This window comes from Odontesthes bonariensis, chromosome 5 (genome assembly GCF_027942865.1).
Source record: "Odontesthes bonariensis isolate fOdoBon6 chromosome 5, fOdoBon6.hap1, whole genome shotgun sequence".
Classification (NCBI taxonomy): Eukaryota; Metazoa; Chordata; class Actinopteri; order Atheriniformes; family Atherinopsidae; genus Odontesthes; species Odontesthes bonariensis.
The window spans coordinates 13384309-13400215 of record NC_134510.1 but is presented as its reverse complement, the minus strand read 5'-3'; the positions used below and the strand labels follow the sequence as shown (position 1 = coordinate 13400215).

The following is a 15907-nucleotide window of genomic DNA, read 5'->3' as shown; positions in this document are numbered from 1 at the left end:
CCCATGTGAAGATTAATGACTCCAGATTTCCCCTCAACTCAAACAGCAAGCGATGGCTCATTATACAGTTATTAAAAACAGCAAATTATTGTAACATTTATTATCCGCCAGCAATCATATTTGCCCCACCAATGTCATAACTTCCACTTCGGCCCTTTGCATTGGAACGTATGTGTCACATATCCCGCAACTGCACTCTACTTGAAGATTTACAGTATGTGAATGTAGAGCAGAGGTCCTACTGTCTTGTGAGTTGCATACAGGGTGTACGATGAATGCAATTATGTGCCAAGCTGCTTTAAAAGCACAGATTGCTATCACTGATCTATACAGTTTCAAGCCCACTGGGTCATTTCCTGTTAGTGGTTTCACTTGTTGTGCCTTTGAAGGAGGCTTTAATAATAGGACCCAACAGAACTAATGAAAATGCTCTCTGTCAGATTAAAAGGGAGCTTCAGTCTCAGCCACCTAACCGCATTCAGCACAAACATTAAAACACACTCAGAGGCAGGCATACACACAGTTTACAGAAGTGGTTTAAACAGGGAGGACCGTTCCTTCTGATGTGTGGATGACTGTTAACTCTCTTAACAACACTGAGAATGCCATCAGTTGCAGAAAGCAAACGACTGGACTGATGTGAAAGGCGAAAGTTGAAAGGAAATATATATTTCCATTAATCTGAATGTGCGATGACATTCATGGTTTTTCCTTCTTTTTTCCGCTGTGGATGCTGCAATGTGTGCTTTAGTGGCGGTTGTGTGCTTAATGAATCTACTTCAGTGCAGTTCCTTTCCCTAAGCCTTTCGGTTTAATCCCCCAGTCTGGAGCAGTGATAGTCTGGCCCAGAGGATGACATCTGTGAATCGTTCATTAACTTGTAACCAGCAGCAGATGTCCTTAAAAAAAAGTTGCTACCTCTATGCCTTATTTCATGCCCCGCAAAAGTAATTTTTGCCTTGTTTCACTCGCTGCTGGACCTAACTGACTGTTTATTGATCTTACTTGTGCTGTATGAATTATTTTCTGAAAGAATTGGGTAGTTCTATGACTACGATAAATTTTGATACGGATCCCTAAGACTGTTCTATTCTTTTTTTTCCCTCCTCAAAACTTACGTGTACATTCAATTAGAAAATTTAAAGTAAAAAAAAAACTTTTTATGCCGCCGTCCTGGCAGCAGCTGCAGTAAAAGGGATTACATTTTCAGTTTGTCAGCTTGTTCCAACAAACACATGTCCAATCCCCCTTAAAAGCAGTGTCTCATGAAAACCTTGACAGAATTTCTTTGGTTTGGCAAAAAACATTCCTTTGAATGAAGTGGTATCTGGAAATGTCTGCTATTTATTGTGGTATAGGTGGCCCGTTTAGTAATGAGGATGTTATTTATGAGAATATCCAACCCTCTGAGGATCTGTGCACTAACGAGGATCGTATTCAGCCTGAACTGTACCTTGGTCAAACATATGACTCACTGGGCTACACTTAACCTGAGGAAACTCTGACAGATGTTTATTTCACCCTCTTCGCTAGTTGATGTGGAATTATTTTATCATTGGGGTTTTGATACACAATTACTGTATATATATTTATGTATATACGTGTGAACCCACTCATACAGCTCGTTTGTCCAATGAAACCTAGAAAGGTTCTGGAATTACCTAAAATGGGTGGTGAAAGAAGAATATGTTATTGGCGGGACCAAAAGAGGATGATATATATTTAATTCACAATGTCTCATCAAGACCAAAGAAGTACTCGTTTTGAACATTCATACGTAACTGAAGACTTACATCTTCACATTGACTTTCAATTGAAGTATAGCCTGATATCGTTCCCTTTTTATGTTTTAATAGGAGAGTTATTTTAGATAGTTTTATCAGTTTATTGATTTTACCCATTAGTTTTTTTTTTGTGGCTTTATGGAATGTATTACTGCTCTTGATTCCTCGAACTTTTGCTGTTCAACAGTTTGGCTCAACTTGTGTTTGTGCAAAATGTGTTTAGAAATGTAGCTGACATTGACACATTGACATTAAATGTAATGCTTTGTCGAGTTTAATGACAGAACTTGGCTTCAGTTGTATGATATATATATATATATAAAGAAATGTTTTCTACTTTTCTTGTAGCCTTTCACCACTCAGTTTTGTGGCTTTGCAGTGAAGTGAAATGTGACTCAGTGGAAGTGTTTAGCTGTGAAAATGAACATGCTGCCACAGGGAACACCTGTGAAAGGTGTTCAGCCACTTCAAACCTCTACAATATTAGCACTCAAGAAAGACTCAGAGCACATAGAGAGTAGGATATTTCCACACTGACATCGGCCCGATGGAATTATCGTGTGCAGTTTTTCTGGGTGGGGGGGGCTAACCAGAGCAGGAAGACTGCGGTCTGTTTCTCCCAGGATGATATGTGACACAATGTTATTCATCTGCTACTGTGCATCTATAAGCTGTCTGGCAGATTTTGATTTTCTTCCTCTTTTGGGTGGGTGATTATACAGTGTGGATCTTGGGCTAAATTAGGCATGACTTGCAGTAAAGCATTTTTCTTCTTGCCCCCATACTAAACATAAATAGTATACAGAGAACTTTTATGTGTTTATTTGATGCTTTGAAGATCATAAAAGTGAACACATGTGCTTATCCTAACCAGGAGGTTGATAGATTAGGTGATGCATGATGAAAGACAATTGCCAAAGCCAAATACAAGTCATTAGGGAATTACAGTATGATGTAGGACATGGATGAGCCACCAACGACACGTGCTGGTTTTGCAACATTCACAGGGATACGTCACTGTGAATTACAAACCGTTACCAGTACCGTCATGCTGTTAAAGCCCAATCGACCATATCCAATCCTTTGGCTGGAGGTTGAAGTTGTGTCATGCAGTGCGACATAATGGATTTCCCAAATGCTTTTGAAATCACTTAATCGTACTCAGAAGTGAGACAAGGATACGGCATTTTCAGAGTTTAGCCACATATATTATAGCCACAGACAATAATGAGAGGCTTTATCATGCAGTCACATGAAATGTAGTTTTAATAAAACACAATGTACACATATGCAGTCCAATGACCATACATTAGCTGGAGCCTAATTAATAAACCTAGAATATGTGAAAGCATAGTTTCATTAGTCGTTTTTTTTTCTTCTTCTTCTTCTTTAAAGCATCAAAATCAGTAGATGAGGTCAAATGAATGTAACAGGCTACAACACTTGTAATACAGATGAAAACCTTTTCTGCATGTTACAGATATGAAATGTTATAAGGAAGTCAAAGAATATCTCAGCATATAGGAGTAACAGTATGAGGCAAAAGTTCTCACTGAACAAAAAAAAAATAAAGTACAAAACTGAATTAATAAATAAATCAAATATATATATATACCATATAAATGAAATAGCTATGAGGTGGCTAAGTTTATTAATTGTTTTTAATCATTTTATTCTGTAGCTTGTATTACAACCTTTTTTTTATATTTCTAAAACATTTAGAACGGTGAACGAGTCAATACTGAAAATACAGTAATAAGCTTTTATAATTAGATCAACTATGTACACAAGTCTGTTGCCATGCTAGTCGAACAACTAAATCTCATCTTTTTTTTTTTTTGTTTGTTTTATTCGACACTATACAGTTACAGCATTAAGCGGTCTGAACGTAAACAGTTTGTGCTGAGAATAAAATATTTTGCAACTACGCATGGTAATTTCTTTAATATTACTCTCAAAAATGTACATAACATAAAGGCCACACATGGGAACACTCTGTCTCCATTCCAGGGGAAGGTGAGGGTAGGTTCTGACATAAATATAGGAACAAAAAACAGTCTCTCTTAGTTCAAGATGCCATTTTCTAGTCCATCAGCATCATTTGCTTCAACTGAACCTCCTCTGCTTCTTCATCCCACAGCACATTCTCATCCTTCCCCAAGCTGTTTAATTTGCCAACCCACTCTCTACCTCACCTATCCGCCACCCTCTGACTAGCTCTCCCACCTCCATGTTACCTCTGGTTGCCCCTCCATCTTTTTGTCACCCTGGACGGTTAATGGCATGGATAATGACAGGAAATGAGTTCAGTTATGTCAGCTATAAAGGTCCAGAAGGCAAGGGGTGGGGCAGGGGGTGGAGAGCATGTGTTTATGGTACTGATATCGCTCATTATACAGCACATATTTATTTTGGAGTGACGGATTTGTGAGGCGTGGCTGCGTCCTGGTGGGCAGAGCGGAGGTGGGGGAGGGCTGGGAGGCTGGTGGGGAGGCTGGTGGGGAGGTGGTGGGGATCATGATAGTTGTCAGTCAGAATATGGGTGCAGCAGCGGCTAGCAGCTTCGCGTTGGTTCTTTGTTCACTGGTTGGTTTCAGTCCTCACTGGCTGGAGCGCACAGAGGCCAAGTGGTCGCTGTGCTGGTTCTGAGCCCGAAACCGCAGCCTCTGCTTGTTCTTCTTCTTTGGCTCTTTGGTTCGGTGCTTCCCTGAACCACCTGGGAAAAAAATAAAGGAAGATGGTTTTAATAATCTCTTACTGTGACTCCTCCTACTGCTTTACAATGACATGCGGTCTGTATTGTTAGCCTCTTGTGTCTTTGCACACTCTTTAAGGAATCTGATTAGATTCTCCGAGGCCTTCACGAGTGGAGCATTTATGGTGTATTTCATTTGGAACGAAAAACAATCTGTGCAGAAAACTATTTTATTTAACCAGGCTTAATTATCAAGAAACTGTTGGCAATTACTTTATGCTGTGCTAAGCTCATTTGCTTTTAGTGCACGGTGAAAATGTATAGTGAGTATAATGATTACATTCACACAGTCAGACTCAGAACCTGGACAGTTTCTCATATCTACCAACCAATATGATGATCCAGCAAACTGTTGGGTGCAATGGACTGCTTTTTAAGCATTTGTCTGATGACCAACAATCTTTTTTTCCCTCTAAAACAGTATGGAAAAACAGAGCCACAGCTTGTACTCTACTTATTTTGGTCGAAGAAGTCACAATATAGGAACTGAGCCTGTGTTTCACTGCACTAACCAGGAGTTTGAGGAAATATAAAAGTGAAATTGTATCGTAACTTCAGGCTTCTTTAAACAATGTTGTACAAAACTTGAATCATTGCAACGGTCTTCTTTGAATAAAAAAAAATAACTTTAAAGGACGGAATATCGCATATCAGGTCTTAGCTCACTTTACCGTTCAGGACCAAACCTCAGTTTTAAACAAATGTCTTCTTAGCCAACACTTTTCACTGTCACAGGAATAGATGGGGGAGATAAGTGTGGGAAGTTGCGTAACTCTCTTTCCAAGTTGGAAAGGTCCCCCTGCCCAAGGTTAATCCATCCCAGGTTTGACTGGGATGGGCAAAGCATGCTGGGAACTGACTTCCTGCTCTCGTGGAACTTTGTGTGGTGGAAGTTCTGCACCCATGACTCTCTGTGACAGAGAAAACTTTGGCTACTGAACCACAAAGCAACAATCCAGCTGCCAAGGCCACAAATGAGATAACGAGGTGTGTGTGTGAGATGCTCGTGTGTGAGGGGGGAATGATTGTGAGGGAATTTAAGGGAAAAGAAAATCTAATGGGGGGAAAAGTGGAGTAAAGCTTGGATGATGAGACACTATCTGGACCCTGATCTAGAACACAGAGAAACAACCCATGCTATGGTTTGCCGAGGGGGGAGGCACAGGAGAAAAATAAAGTCTCAAATGCAGGCTTTTGCCGCCTCATTCTGGGTCTTATTATTGCACTTGTTCAAGCTTTTTCTCTCACAAGAAATAGGTAACTGTGTGTGAAATGTGGCATTATCTCTAATTGCCTTCTCAGATCGGCTAGCATTACGGTGGCCCTTTAACCACCCCTACAAAAGACCTATTTCCCCATTCTCAGGACTCCACTGTGAAGTAAATTTGAAAAAAAAGAAAGAAAAAAAAATCACTCTTTAAGTTGACATGCATGAGAAAGAAAGATATTGCTTTGCTAATAAGGTCTCCCAATGAATAATGCAGATGCATGCAAACCATCATACCATCTTGGAGTCATTTCCTGCAATTAATCTAATCTTGTTTTTTTGCATTGCCAATCTGATCCATTGCAATAAAGTTTCTCGCACACAGCTCCTTGAATCACCCTTTGGGGGAAAAAAAAAACAAGAATTTCACATCTCTTCCATCAAACTCTCACGCTCTTCAGCTGAAAAAGATTGTCAGAGAACTTTGTACACTTGCCTAGCTGATTCGACTTTAGATTTTTTTTTTGCGTGACTTACTGTACAATAATGTTTGTTAAATCAAATTTGAAGCTCAAAGGCATTTGGCCTATAGGTTCATTTTCCTAATTGCTCTTGAAAGAGGTAATTTTCATTCAAAACAGTGTTGCTAGGTGCCTGGTAAACACGGCTTTCAGTGCAATCACCTCAACGTGAATTACATTTGATGGCAATAAAGTACACGGTACAGCATTAAACTCCCTCTGTAACAGGCAAAGCCCTCGTGGGCCATTCCATGGACGCCAGGCTGCATTTAAACAGAAAAGGCCTGCATTTACAGCAATTGCTTGAAACACAAATAAATATGTGGGAGTTAAGTTAAAAAGTAGTTTTTACTGGGCAGGAGATCTTTAATCCAGGACTAACCAAACACACATACGGTACAGAAACAAATACACATGCATGAGGGAAAAACAGGCCGACTTCATAGCAACACTGGTCTGCTTTTTAAAGATGTGTTATTGAACAGGATCAATTATACAGTAACTTAACTCCCTCTGTTCCATAATGTACACCCCTTCTTTCATCGTTTTAACTATAACATGAGGACAAAGCCCCAAATGTTTTTCCTGATCGCCTTCAGTTGAATGTCCGTGGCTCTCAGTGTAAGCTACGGCTCTTGCTTCTTCTTGAAATTTCCGTTGGAACATTCAGAAACTATGAATGTCATGTAATGCTCCTGCAAACTACAACATGTCAGTCTGTATGTGCTTTGGAACATAGGTTGTATAGACTGATGTAACAGACCATTAGAAATAGTTGTGCGCTCTAGTATCAGCTTGACGTAATGCACGCCCTGGTGACCTCTGGTTAAAATAAACTGTTTGCTACATTGCCACAAAGATGAAAGAAGCTAACGAGCAATGCCGCAAGGGAACAAACGCGACATCAAATAAGCTAGGAAGCGGCATTTGGAAGTATTTTAGACTTTATACAAATTTTAGAGAAGTAAAGATAAACAAGGTGGTCTGTCCTGCCTCCCCCTACAATGACAACAAATCTGTGGACTCACCTGCCACCCAAGTGAAGCAATGGAGCCAGCACATAAAAACAAGTTAAAGTTGGGTGTTCAACGTTATCTGAAAGTCTGAAATTTGGCACAATCGGCCTTTGCCAGGTGCTTGTAAAAATCACAGACAAGGTAGTGCGAGTCATGATATAAAATTCCAATTCGTGCTGCAACTCCATCAAGTCTTACAGCTGTATGACCCAACACGGGAAAATACCAAGACAATACAAACTAAAGGATACAACACTTTCTCTAACCACAGACGGATGGACATCGCTGGCCACACACGATTATGTGTCATATTAATTGCTGCATTTCATACTCATGGGTACTAGGCACGTATGTTTTTTACAAAGAAGCTGAATAGGAGCCACATTTCTGTGCATGTTGCAGAAAGCATGGACAACACAGTGGATTGTTAGGTTATATACTATACTGCGATATACTAGCAAAATCGGAGTTCTTAAACGTCTTAAATGTCTCGTCCTGGTCATCAACAGCGTCTAGATTCCTAAGTTCCTGTTCCTATCCCGTATGTTCATCCAAGTCTCCTTTGCTTACATGTTGTCGCTATTCATCAGAGCTATTCACCACAAATTCTTAATTATGCATGACTACATTTTGCAATCAAAACACATTTGCTTCAACTGATCCTTCTTTTATGGAAATGAGTTTTTCAGACATTTTAAATCGGGGCGTGTTATCTGTACGTATAACATAGACGTTCATTCAGATGAAAGAATCCAGTGAGCCACAAAATTTCCTTTTCGGAAAAAAAAACAAACAAACAAACAAAAAAACGCTTGCTTTGTAGGGCAGCTTTGTTTAGGGGGCTTTTTTCGCCTGTGGCTTCAATGAGTCGATGACAGCTGTCAAGACAAAGTACAAGTAAAATCATCACCCCACATGTGGTCTATACTGTGCGACACAGAAAAAGGTATGTGAGCCTTTACAGCAGACACAAAATTCCCTTTGTAAGCTGATGCCTGACATCCAGTCTGTACCAGTATTCTTTTTTTTTTTTCTGTACCAGTATTCTTAAAACGATCTGACTTTTTCCAAAACATAGAAGATTTGTTTTTCTCATTTAGCAGATGTCGACATGTTCTGACTTTTATAAGCCACCGCACTCTCAGGAGAGACTGATTTGTTGCTATTACACTCTTCCACAGCTGCACGATAAATAAATACAAAAGCTTAGGTCGAAAGCCCCCAAAACTAACTGATGGCACTACATAAACTCACCTCAACAGCAATTTAGGACAATATTTCATATTCCAAGTCTCAGTGCTGACAGCTAGAGGGCAACCAATCCCCACATAAGCCCCTTCCCCCTGCATCAGATACAGTTGTGGTGAGATGGTCCATCATATCTACTCCCATTTAGCCTTTCCTCAGGGCACCAAACATTGTGAACACTGAGCTTTCATCATCTCATATTTAAAACCGATGTAATCACTTAAGCTGATTTCCAGGGTTCACACAGGAAACAGTTTAATTTGCTCAATTGCCTCAAAACCAAGAACAAATTCATAAATCTTGAGCATGTAGAGATAATTTTATGTTGAAAGACTTATGGGTTTGACATAATATTCTGTCCTTGTTTTGCGTCGTATCTGGCACTGAATGATTGGAATCAAAGCAGGATGGCTTTTGTATGTAAATTCCAATCCTTCTTCACAGACTTTTTTTCCGTTATGCCTGCATTTACTATCACTGCAGCAAACCACACGTTCACCAATGTTTGGTTTCTCTTCATAGATTTAGGGCGGCTTGACGTTTGTGTTTGACTTGGAAATGAGAAGGTAAGTGAAACAAATATGTCAAGACAAACAAAGATCTCGAGAGCAAATCAAACTGTTTTTGTTTTTCTGAATCAGAGGCTGAGCCTGTGGTGCGATGGCTGTTTACCGCTGTCAGAACTGACCTTTGTAAAAAGTCTTTACAGTATGAATCCGCTTAGACGTGATTGAGATGTATGGCCTTTATACCTGCATGTCCATGACTGTTTCCATGGCTTCCATGTCCATGGCGTCAATATCACCTATGTGAGCTGGAGAAACACTTAGTGTCATTTCCAATCTTTTCAGGGGCCAAAACTAGAGTGCAAAGAAATATAACTCCTCTCTCGCACTGTGGTGGACGTTCCTCAATAACTTCTCAAAGCTAGCTTGACTTTTTTCCTTTTCTTCCCAATCCTTTCCCTCTTTCTTCTTCCCTCCTTGTGTCACAGCAATGCTGGTTGAAGCTCTCTTCAATGATTGAGATGACTGCATGATAAAGACCCAGCTAGGATTTTACCATTATTAGGTGTATCATATTATTAGGCCTGCACTATAGAGTATGTCCTTGTGGAATGGCATTAACACTGCTTGTCCAACTGATGCACTGAAAGATAATCAGTCAAATCCATATCCAGGGGGAAGGAAGCCAAAGCCAAAGCTCCCTCCATCTGTGTCAGAACTAATATCTTTGTTTTGGAAAAAAGGGACCATATTCAAGAATATGCTCAAGTGTTGTATTCCCCTGAAATACAGTGCTATGTTTACTTTGTCACCCTACAGTTTGTGAAATTTCTCCACTCAGTAGAAGGAAAAGTAATTTTTCTTTGCTGCCCGACAGGCTACTGTGCGAGCATCCTCATATTACCATATAATAAGAGAGGCCGCGACCCAGTAAGACAGAGTAAAGCACCGACCGTCAGCACAGTACCTTCATGCACTAACGCTCCGGTGGCAGCGCAGGAGTCGAAGGCCTAATCTTATCTCCACTGCTTTGCGGATTGAGAGAAATCGATGGCTGACCTCGAGAAGGCATTAAGACATACGGTAAATGGGATTCTATGTTGCTGAAAATGCGCCCTCGTTCTCCTGTTACCCCCATCCCTCCAGTGGACACAGACGGTCAATTAATAATTTTCATGTGACATGGAGAAGATGTGTGGGGCTGGCGGAGGAAGAGCAACAACAACAAGAAAAACCATCTTAACATCGTTGAAAAAGATTCTAGTGGGCGTGAGGAAGGTAGAGCTGGAAATTTTGGAGGCTTGTCTTTCATAAACAGGCCAAAGCGGAGGCCATTATTTGTGAGTGAGGGAGAAAACTACTGGCGCCAGTGAGATTTGATTTCAGTGGCAGAAATTGGATTAGCAGCCATTAAGGGCCTCCTCACACATACATTTATAATGCTGTGAAGGGGAAAGGATCTGCAGCCAGCCAGTGCTCCCTTTACTCACACACTGACAACTCCTCTGTCTGGGAAAAGGTTACGAACGCTGACACTGCCCTATATTACCACTGAACTTAGTTTGCAGTTGATTTATAGTTGCGACACAGCAATATGACCTCAAGTGACCCACAGTTCATTAAGACGCAGGCCAGAGGTAAGCCTTAACTTATAATGGAGCTTTGTACTGCTGTCTGTCTGCAAGGAAATACTGGAGAAGGTTGATTTGACTTTTGTGGCCGAGGAGAACTTGATACTTATGAGTATACGTGTAAAACGACAGAAATTTCGAACAAATACGAGACCGAATGGAGAAAAATTGCCAGTATTTAAAAAAGAAAATGAATGTGGCAGAGACACAGACGTCAGAAGTAGGAAAAAAGAAATCAGGCTTTTGACAGAGAGGACAATCATTTACAAGAAGCTCATCTTGCCAACCAACTGACAAGAGGCTCTCTGCACAGCGTCACTTAGCCCTAACAAGGTTATTCTGGATGACACTCTTTCATTCAGTCTTTCTTCCAGTTCCCCCGAGCTCTGCTTACTATCACCGCGCCGCTCGGCGAAAATGATTTAAAACATACACATTCCGATTTAAAGAGCTAATGTTGGGATTAGGTCGCTCATTATTTTCTCATTTAGATCTGCCCGGAGATTTAAAAAAGCAGGTTAGCTTACGGCTCGCTTCTTTGATACCTTGTTTTACTGACAGTAAATTAAAGCGAAAAGCCATCTCTGGGATTACCGTCTCCGAGAGGAGCAGTCCCAGCAAAACATGCATGACTGACACAGTGATTATTACTCTCAATGGCGAGTGCAGACCCCCCCCTCCTCTGGAAATGGTCCATCACACCAGCGAGAAGCAGCCACAACCTGCTCAGGGAGGCTACAGAACAGACGATGACCCTGAGCATTAAACTGCTTCTCCATCAGTCCACACAGAGTTCAAAGTCACGCTCTGCTGCTTTTCACAATATGGTAACTGCTCCCTTGTGCTGTTTGGGTTACCACTACTGGCTCAAGCTCTCATAGGGAGGTTATCGAGAAGAAACCCTCCATGGCAGATGTTAAATTAGACCAATTTCAAAAAGACTCAAAGGGGAGCTTTGGCTTTCCAATGCTATTTCCTCGACTGCACCTACACACAAACACTCATGCTGTGCTTCAGAAATGCTGGAAAGTTAGGAATTTCTTGAATTAAGGCAATTTAACAATTTCTTGGGTCAGATTTCAAAGTTGAAAACTTGGTGTGTGATTTGACACTAGCATGCTTGTATGTCACTGATATCCCTAAGGGTTAGCATAGACTGATATAAACTCCAAATATATATAGTCAATCTCCTGAAAGACACGTAGCGCACAGTGTGCACGATTTACATGGACAGGAAACTGAAAAGAAGGATTAGTATCCCATTAATTCAAATCATTTTAGAGTACTTCATTCAACATAGATGCTTCTTTTGAAGTGCAATAAGTAAATGGCTCAGCCGAAGTGAACAAAACAACAGAAAGGTAGATTTCCCCACCCCTAGTGGTAAAACAATTCAGTCTTTATTCCTAATTGTTTGGTGGGGGTACCAGACACAGAAAAAAAAAAGAAAGAAACTAGGTCAGCATTGTTAGATCACATGACGTAATATGGTTTCTGGTTTATGACATCCTGCCAACTCCTACAATTTTCCCACTTCCACTTGGTGCTGCCAAAAAGGCTTGTAGTTTAGCTTTAGAGCAGAAATGCGTAAACACACTGGCGCCCCCTGCAGCAGTAAGAGGTCACCTGAATGGAGGCCTCCTGTTTATGTGACTCATTCTGTGCAAAACTTGGAAAAATATGCCAGTTGGTGGAGAACCTAACTCACCCTTCATTTGTCAGTTCGATTTAAGGCGTCATGGTTATTGACTTGTTTCCAGAAAACTGAGCCTCGCTGTATACAGAGGCTTTAACATGACTCGTTTTGTCATGAGTTTAATGTCAGCAGCCAGGCAGAGAACAGGCCTCACGACCGGCATGCTGAGTCTGATGCGCCTTGAAACCACAGGACTCAAAGAGAAGCGAGCAGCCCCCTCTGCGGTCTGCTATCTCCCAACTGACTCATCGACACATCTGGCCCTAAGTATATGGGGGCTCTCTTGCCCCTCAGGGCACTTGGGAAAATTAGGGATAATTAGCTTTAGTTGACTTTAATGAATGGCTTAATGTTGTGTTTGATTTCTGATGAGAAAAATATAAAGTTAGGCACTTATCAAAATGAGTCCCCGCGCTGATGTTCCTGAGGGCTTGCTGCTGGCGTGGGTCTGTTTTTCTATTTGTTGTGTGCAAAGGGGCAAGGCACTGCAGGGAGTGGTTTGACATGTGACCGCAGAACCAAAGATCAGGAAGCATGCTGAGATATACAGTAGCAAATTTATCATTCAAGCTGGTAAGTTACTGCAGATGTGAACTCTGTTTGTCTTTACTCAGAGAAGAGCCAAAGAGCTCCACTTTCATTTCCATGTCTTCTATGGTGAGATGAGATCTCCTCCAAGCCTTTGATCCATCCCATAATCCCCACATGCTGTGATATAAAGCAGGAAGTGTCTTGCAGAGTTATGATAGTCATCCATCTCAGTTTCCGATAAGTGCACTGTGTTGAGCTTATGAAATGAATTATTTTCAAACAGACATAAGATTCAGCAAGGATTTATTTGCTCTGTTTAGTCCTTGATAACAAGATACCCTTAAGCTTGTGAGGTATGACTGTCATATACATCTCCATGGCTTCACACTAACATTGTGTACTATCACTCTAAGTCATTCATTATCTTTGCTATGCTATGGATAGAGATAATAAAAAGGGGACTTGGCAGTTCAGTTTGGTATAATTCTACATCATCCATCTACCATTTTACTTTCTACAGAAAATCAGGCTTGGCATCATCTGACTAATAGAACCCATAAGGTATGCTCTCCTTAGAAGACCTCATCAACCTTCTCGTCTGCAAAAAACAGCACCTCACTTGGATTAACTGTGCAATTTTTAAAGCACCCTGTTATGAAGGGAACCCTTCCCACTGGCATTAACCAAATATTTGGAACATTCATTATTTCTCTGTGGAGGGGAATCTGAAATTCCAGGCTCTCTGGTGTATAATGTATTTCAATTAACAGAGAGAAGGGGGGGGGGGGTCACCTCCCCCAGGGGACAGCTTTTAGATTTACCTGGATCACCTCCCATGTGCCTGTAAGTCTTGACCAAGAGCCCCTGTGCATGACAGCGCCTGAGCTCAAGTTTTAAAGGGAATAAAATAGTCATTAAGTAAATCGTGAAGGGGCACGCAAGAAGGAGCCCTGAGAGTACTGTACTTTTAACATGCCTTTGGGGTTATATGGTGAGAGACTGGGTGAAAGTTTCTACAAACTATCTACGGTGTAAACCATGTGCAAGCAGTGTTTCTTTCAAGCATTAATCTGCATGAACATAATCTGCAATCAGTGGCATTACCAGCCAATCAACACACTCAGCATTGAGACTAAGACTAAGAACAGGAGGTTAACCAATATCTCTAAGGTAATTTGTTTCATTGAAAAAAAAAGAAAGAGAGAGAAAAAGCTCTGTTCATGACCCGCATATTAAAAGCACTATTCCTCCACTGTGTGTAAACTGCTCCTAGATGTCGGGTTAGCATGTTGGATGAGTGATCCCCTCCATACCTGTTATCCAAGACAATATTCGTCCACATCCAAAAAGCCTTGTGTGGTGTAACATAAAAAGAAGTATTGGGAAATACCAACAAGTATGTACATATAGCTGCCAAAAACTCATTTTGAAATGCAATAAAGTAGTGATCTGTTCTTCCCTTACGATCCTTAAAACACTGGGGTAACCACCTCTGTGGGACAACACAAAAACAATTTCATATAAGGGGCTGCATCATTACCATGCTTTCTAGATTGATCGTCTTCTCTTGAGCCAGATACATTGTAAAGTAGAGACATGCCACCTAAATAATCTTGAATAAGAATCCAATGGGGGATTATGTAAAAAACACCATTCGCCTCCAGTATCTAGAAACATTTCTGTTGCACTGATTCAGTTTAGGTTCACAATCGTTTCAACAGCATAGTGGCGGGGACTAGAAAGACTTAAAATAAGGATGGAGGAGGAGGAGAAGTTTAGTTGCCTACCTTAGCTGCCTGGAAGCTCTTCCAAAAGGGCAGCTGAGTGGCCAGGAGGAATTTGGTTAAAATAACAGATAACATTGTCTCAGTCAGGCAGCAATCAAGAGTTGCACAACTGACTGACAGCTGTTAGGTGTTGACTACAAACTTTCAGTTTACTTTACCAAAGATGATTTGTAGTCAACACAACACAAAGTTTACTGGAAAGTAAACTTAAAACAAAGTCAACTTTACTCATGAAATGCTATGTCAGTAAATTGTTTCCGACAGTTCTTCTGATCTGTACGCTGGTGGCCCTGAAAATGATTCAACTGACCTCAAAGAAATGCTTTTTTTTTTTTGTCCAATCAGCTTTCAATGATTAGTGTTCAGCTCCACCCTCTCCAGCCTCAAAAAGCTCCAAGGTTTTAAAAAACTGCAGCTTACAAACCAGTGGATGACATCATGGCTGCAAAGTCCACTTACAGTCTTGGTACACAAACAAAAACCATGACCATGTGTGATTGATGCGGTTGGTATCTTCAACATGAATGCTTACAGCTATGTCCTACATCAGTGTGTCTGAGTATGTCTATTCATGTGTGTGTGCACTCTTCATTCTTTAAATCTAAGTCTGAATCCTCTTGGTCTTAGTGAGTCTGTAAGGGAAGGATGGAGGATATAAAATAGGAAATTGTCCAGCTTGATTCCCTCTTTAAATCCTATTTCTGCATGGTTCCTTTCATGCCTCTTTACCTTTACTGCGAAACTCAGGAGGAAATCCCTGAAATGCTTGGACATGGACATGGAGCGCAACTGTCCCAAAGTAAGGCCAGCCTCTAACCAGTGAGAAGCCAAGCTACGTCAGACAGGCTTAGACACGAAAACAGAGACAGGGGCCATCAGGATCATGCTGCAATCCCCATGCAATGGCCAATGATGAAAGAATCAAGCTGGGCAGATGCTGTTTGTTTTCTTTGAGTGTTCAACTAACTCTCAAAGGTAGCTTTTGTTAAGTCTCCGGTGATGATCCATCGTACTGCACATGCTTTTTGATAAAAATAGTTAATTAGTTGACAGCAGAGGAGAAGGGAGTAGATGTGTTTGATGTGTTCGCAGAACGCCTGTTGCACAGGGACAGAGGTAAAGCCAATTCAGGAAGGGCTTGATCCTCTATAAGGCCTGTGCTGCATCAAACACTTGTCATACACCAGGCAGACAGACAGCTGAGAGGCTCTGACAGATATGATCA

At 41.0% G+C, this 15907-nt stretch overlaps 1 protein-coding gene across 1 annotated transcript in view; it reads right to left on the bottom strand.

Annotated features, from left to right (window-relative positions):
• Positions 1 to 3032: 3032 nt before the first annotated feature.
• rspo2 (R-spondin 2) overlaps positions 3033 to 15907 on the bottom strand; it is a 62676-nt gene continuing 49801 nt past the window's right edge. The window contains exon 5 of the mRNA XM_075466569.1: positions 3033 to 4500. Within this exon, the coding sequence (XP_075322684.1) occupies positions 4385 to 4500 (116 nt within the window). The 3' untranslated portion in view covers positions 3033 to 4384. The remainder of the gene's footprint in view (positions 4501 to 15907) is intronic.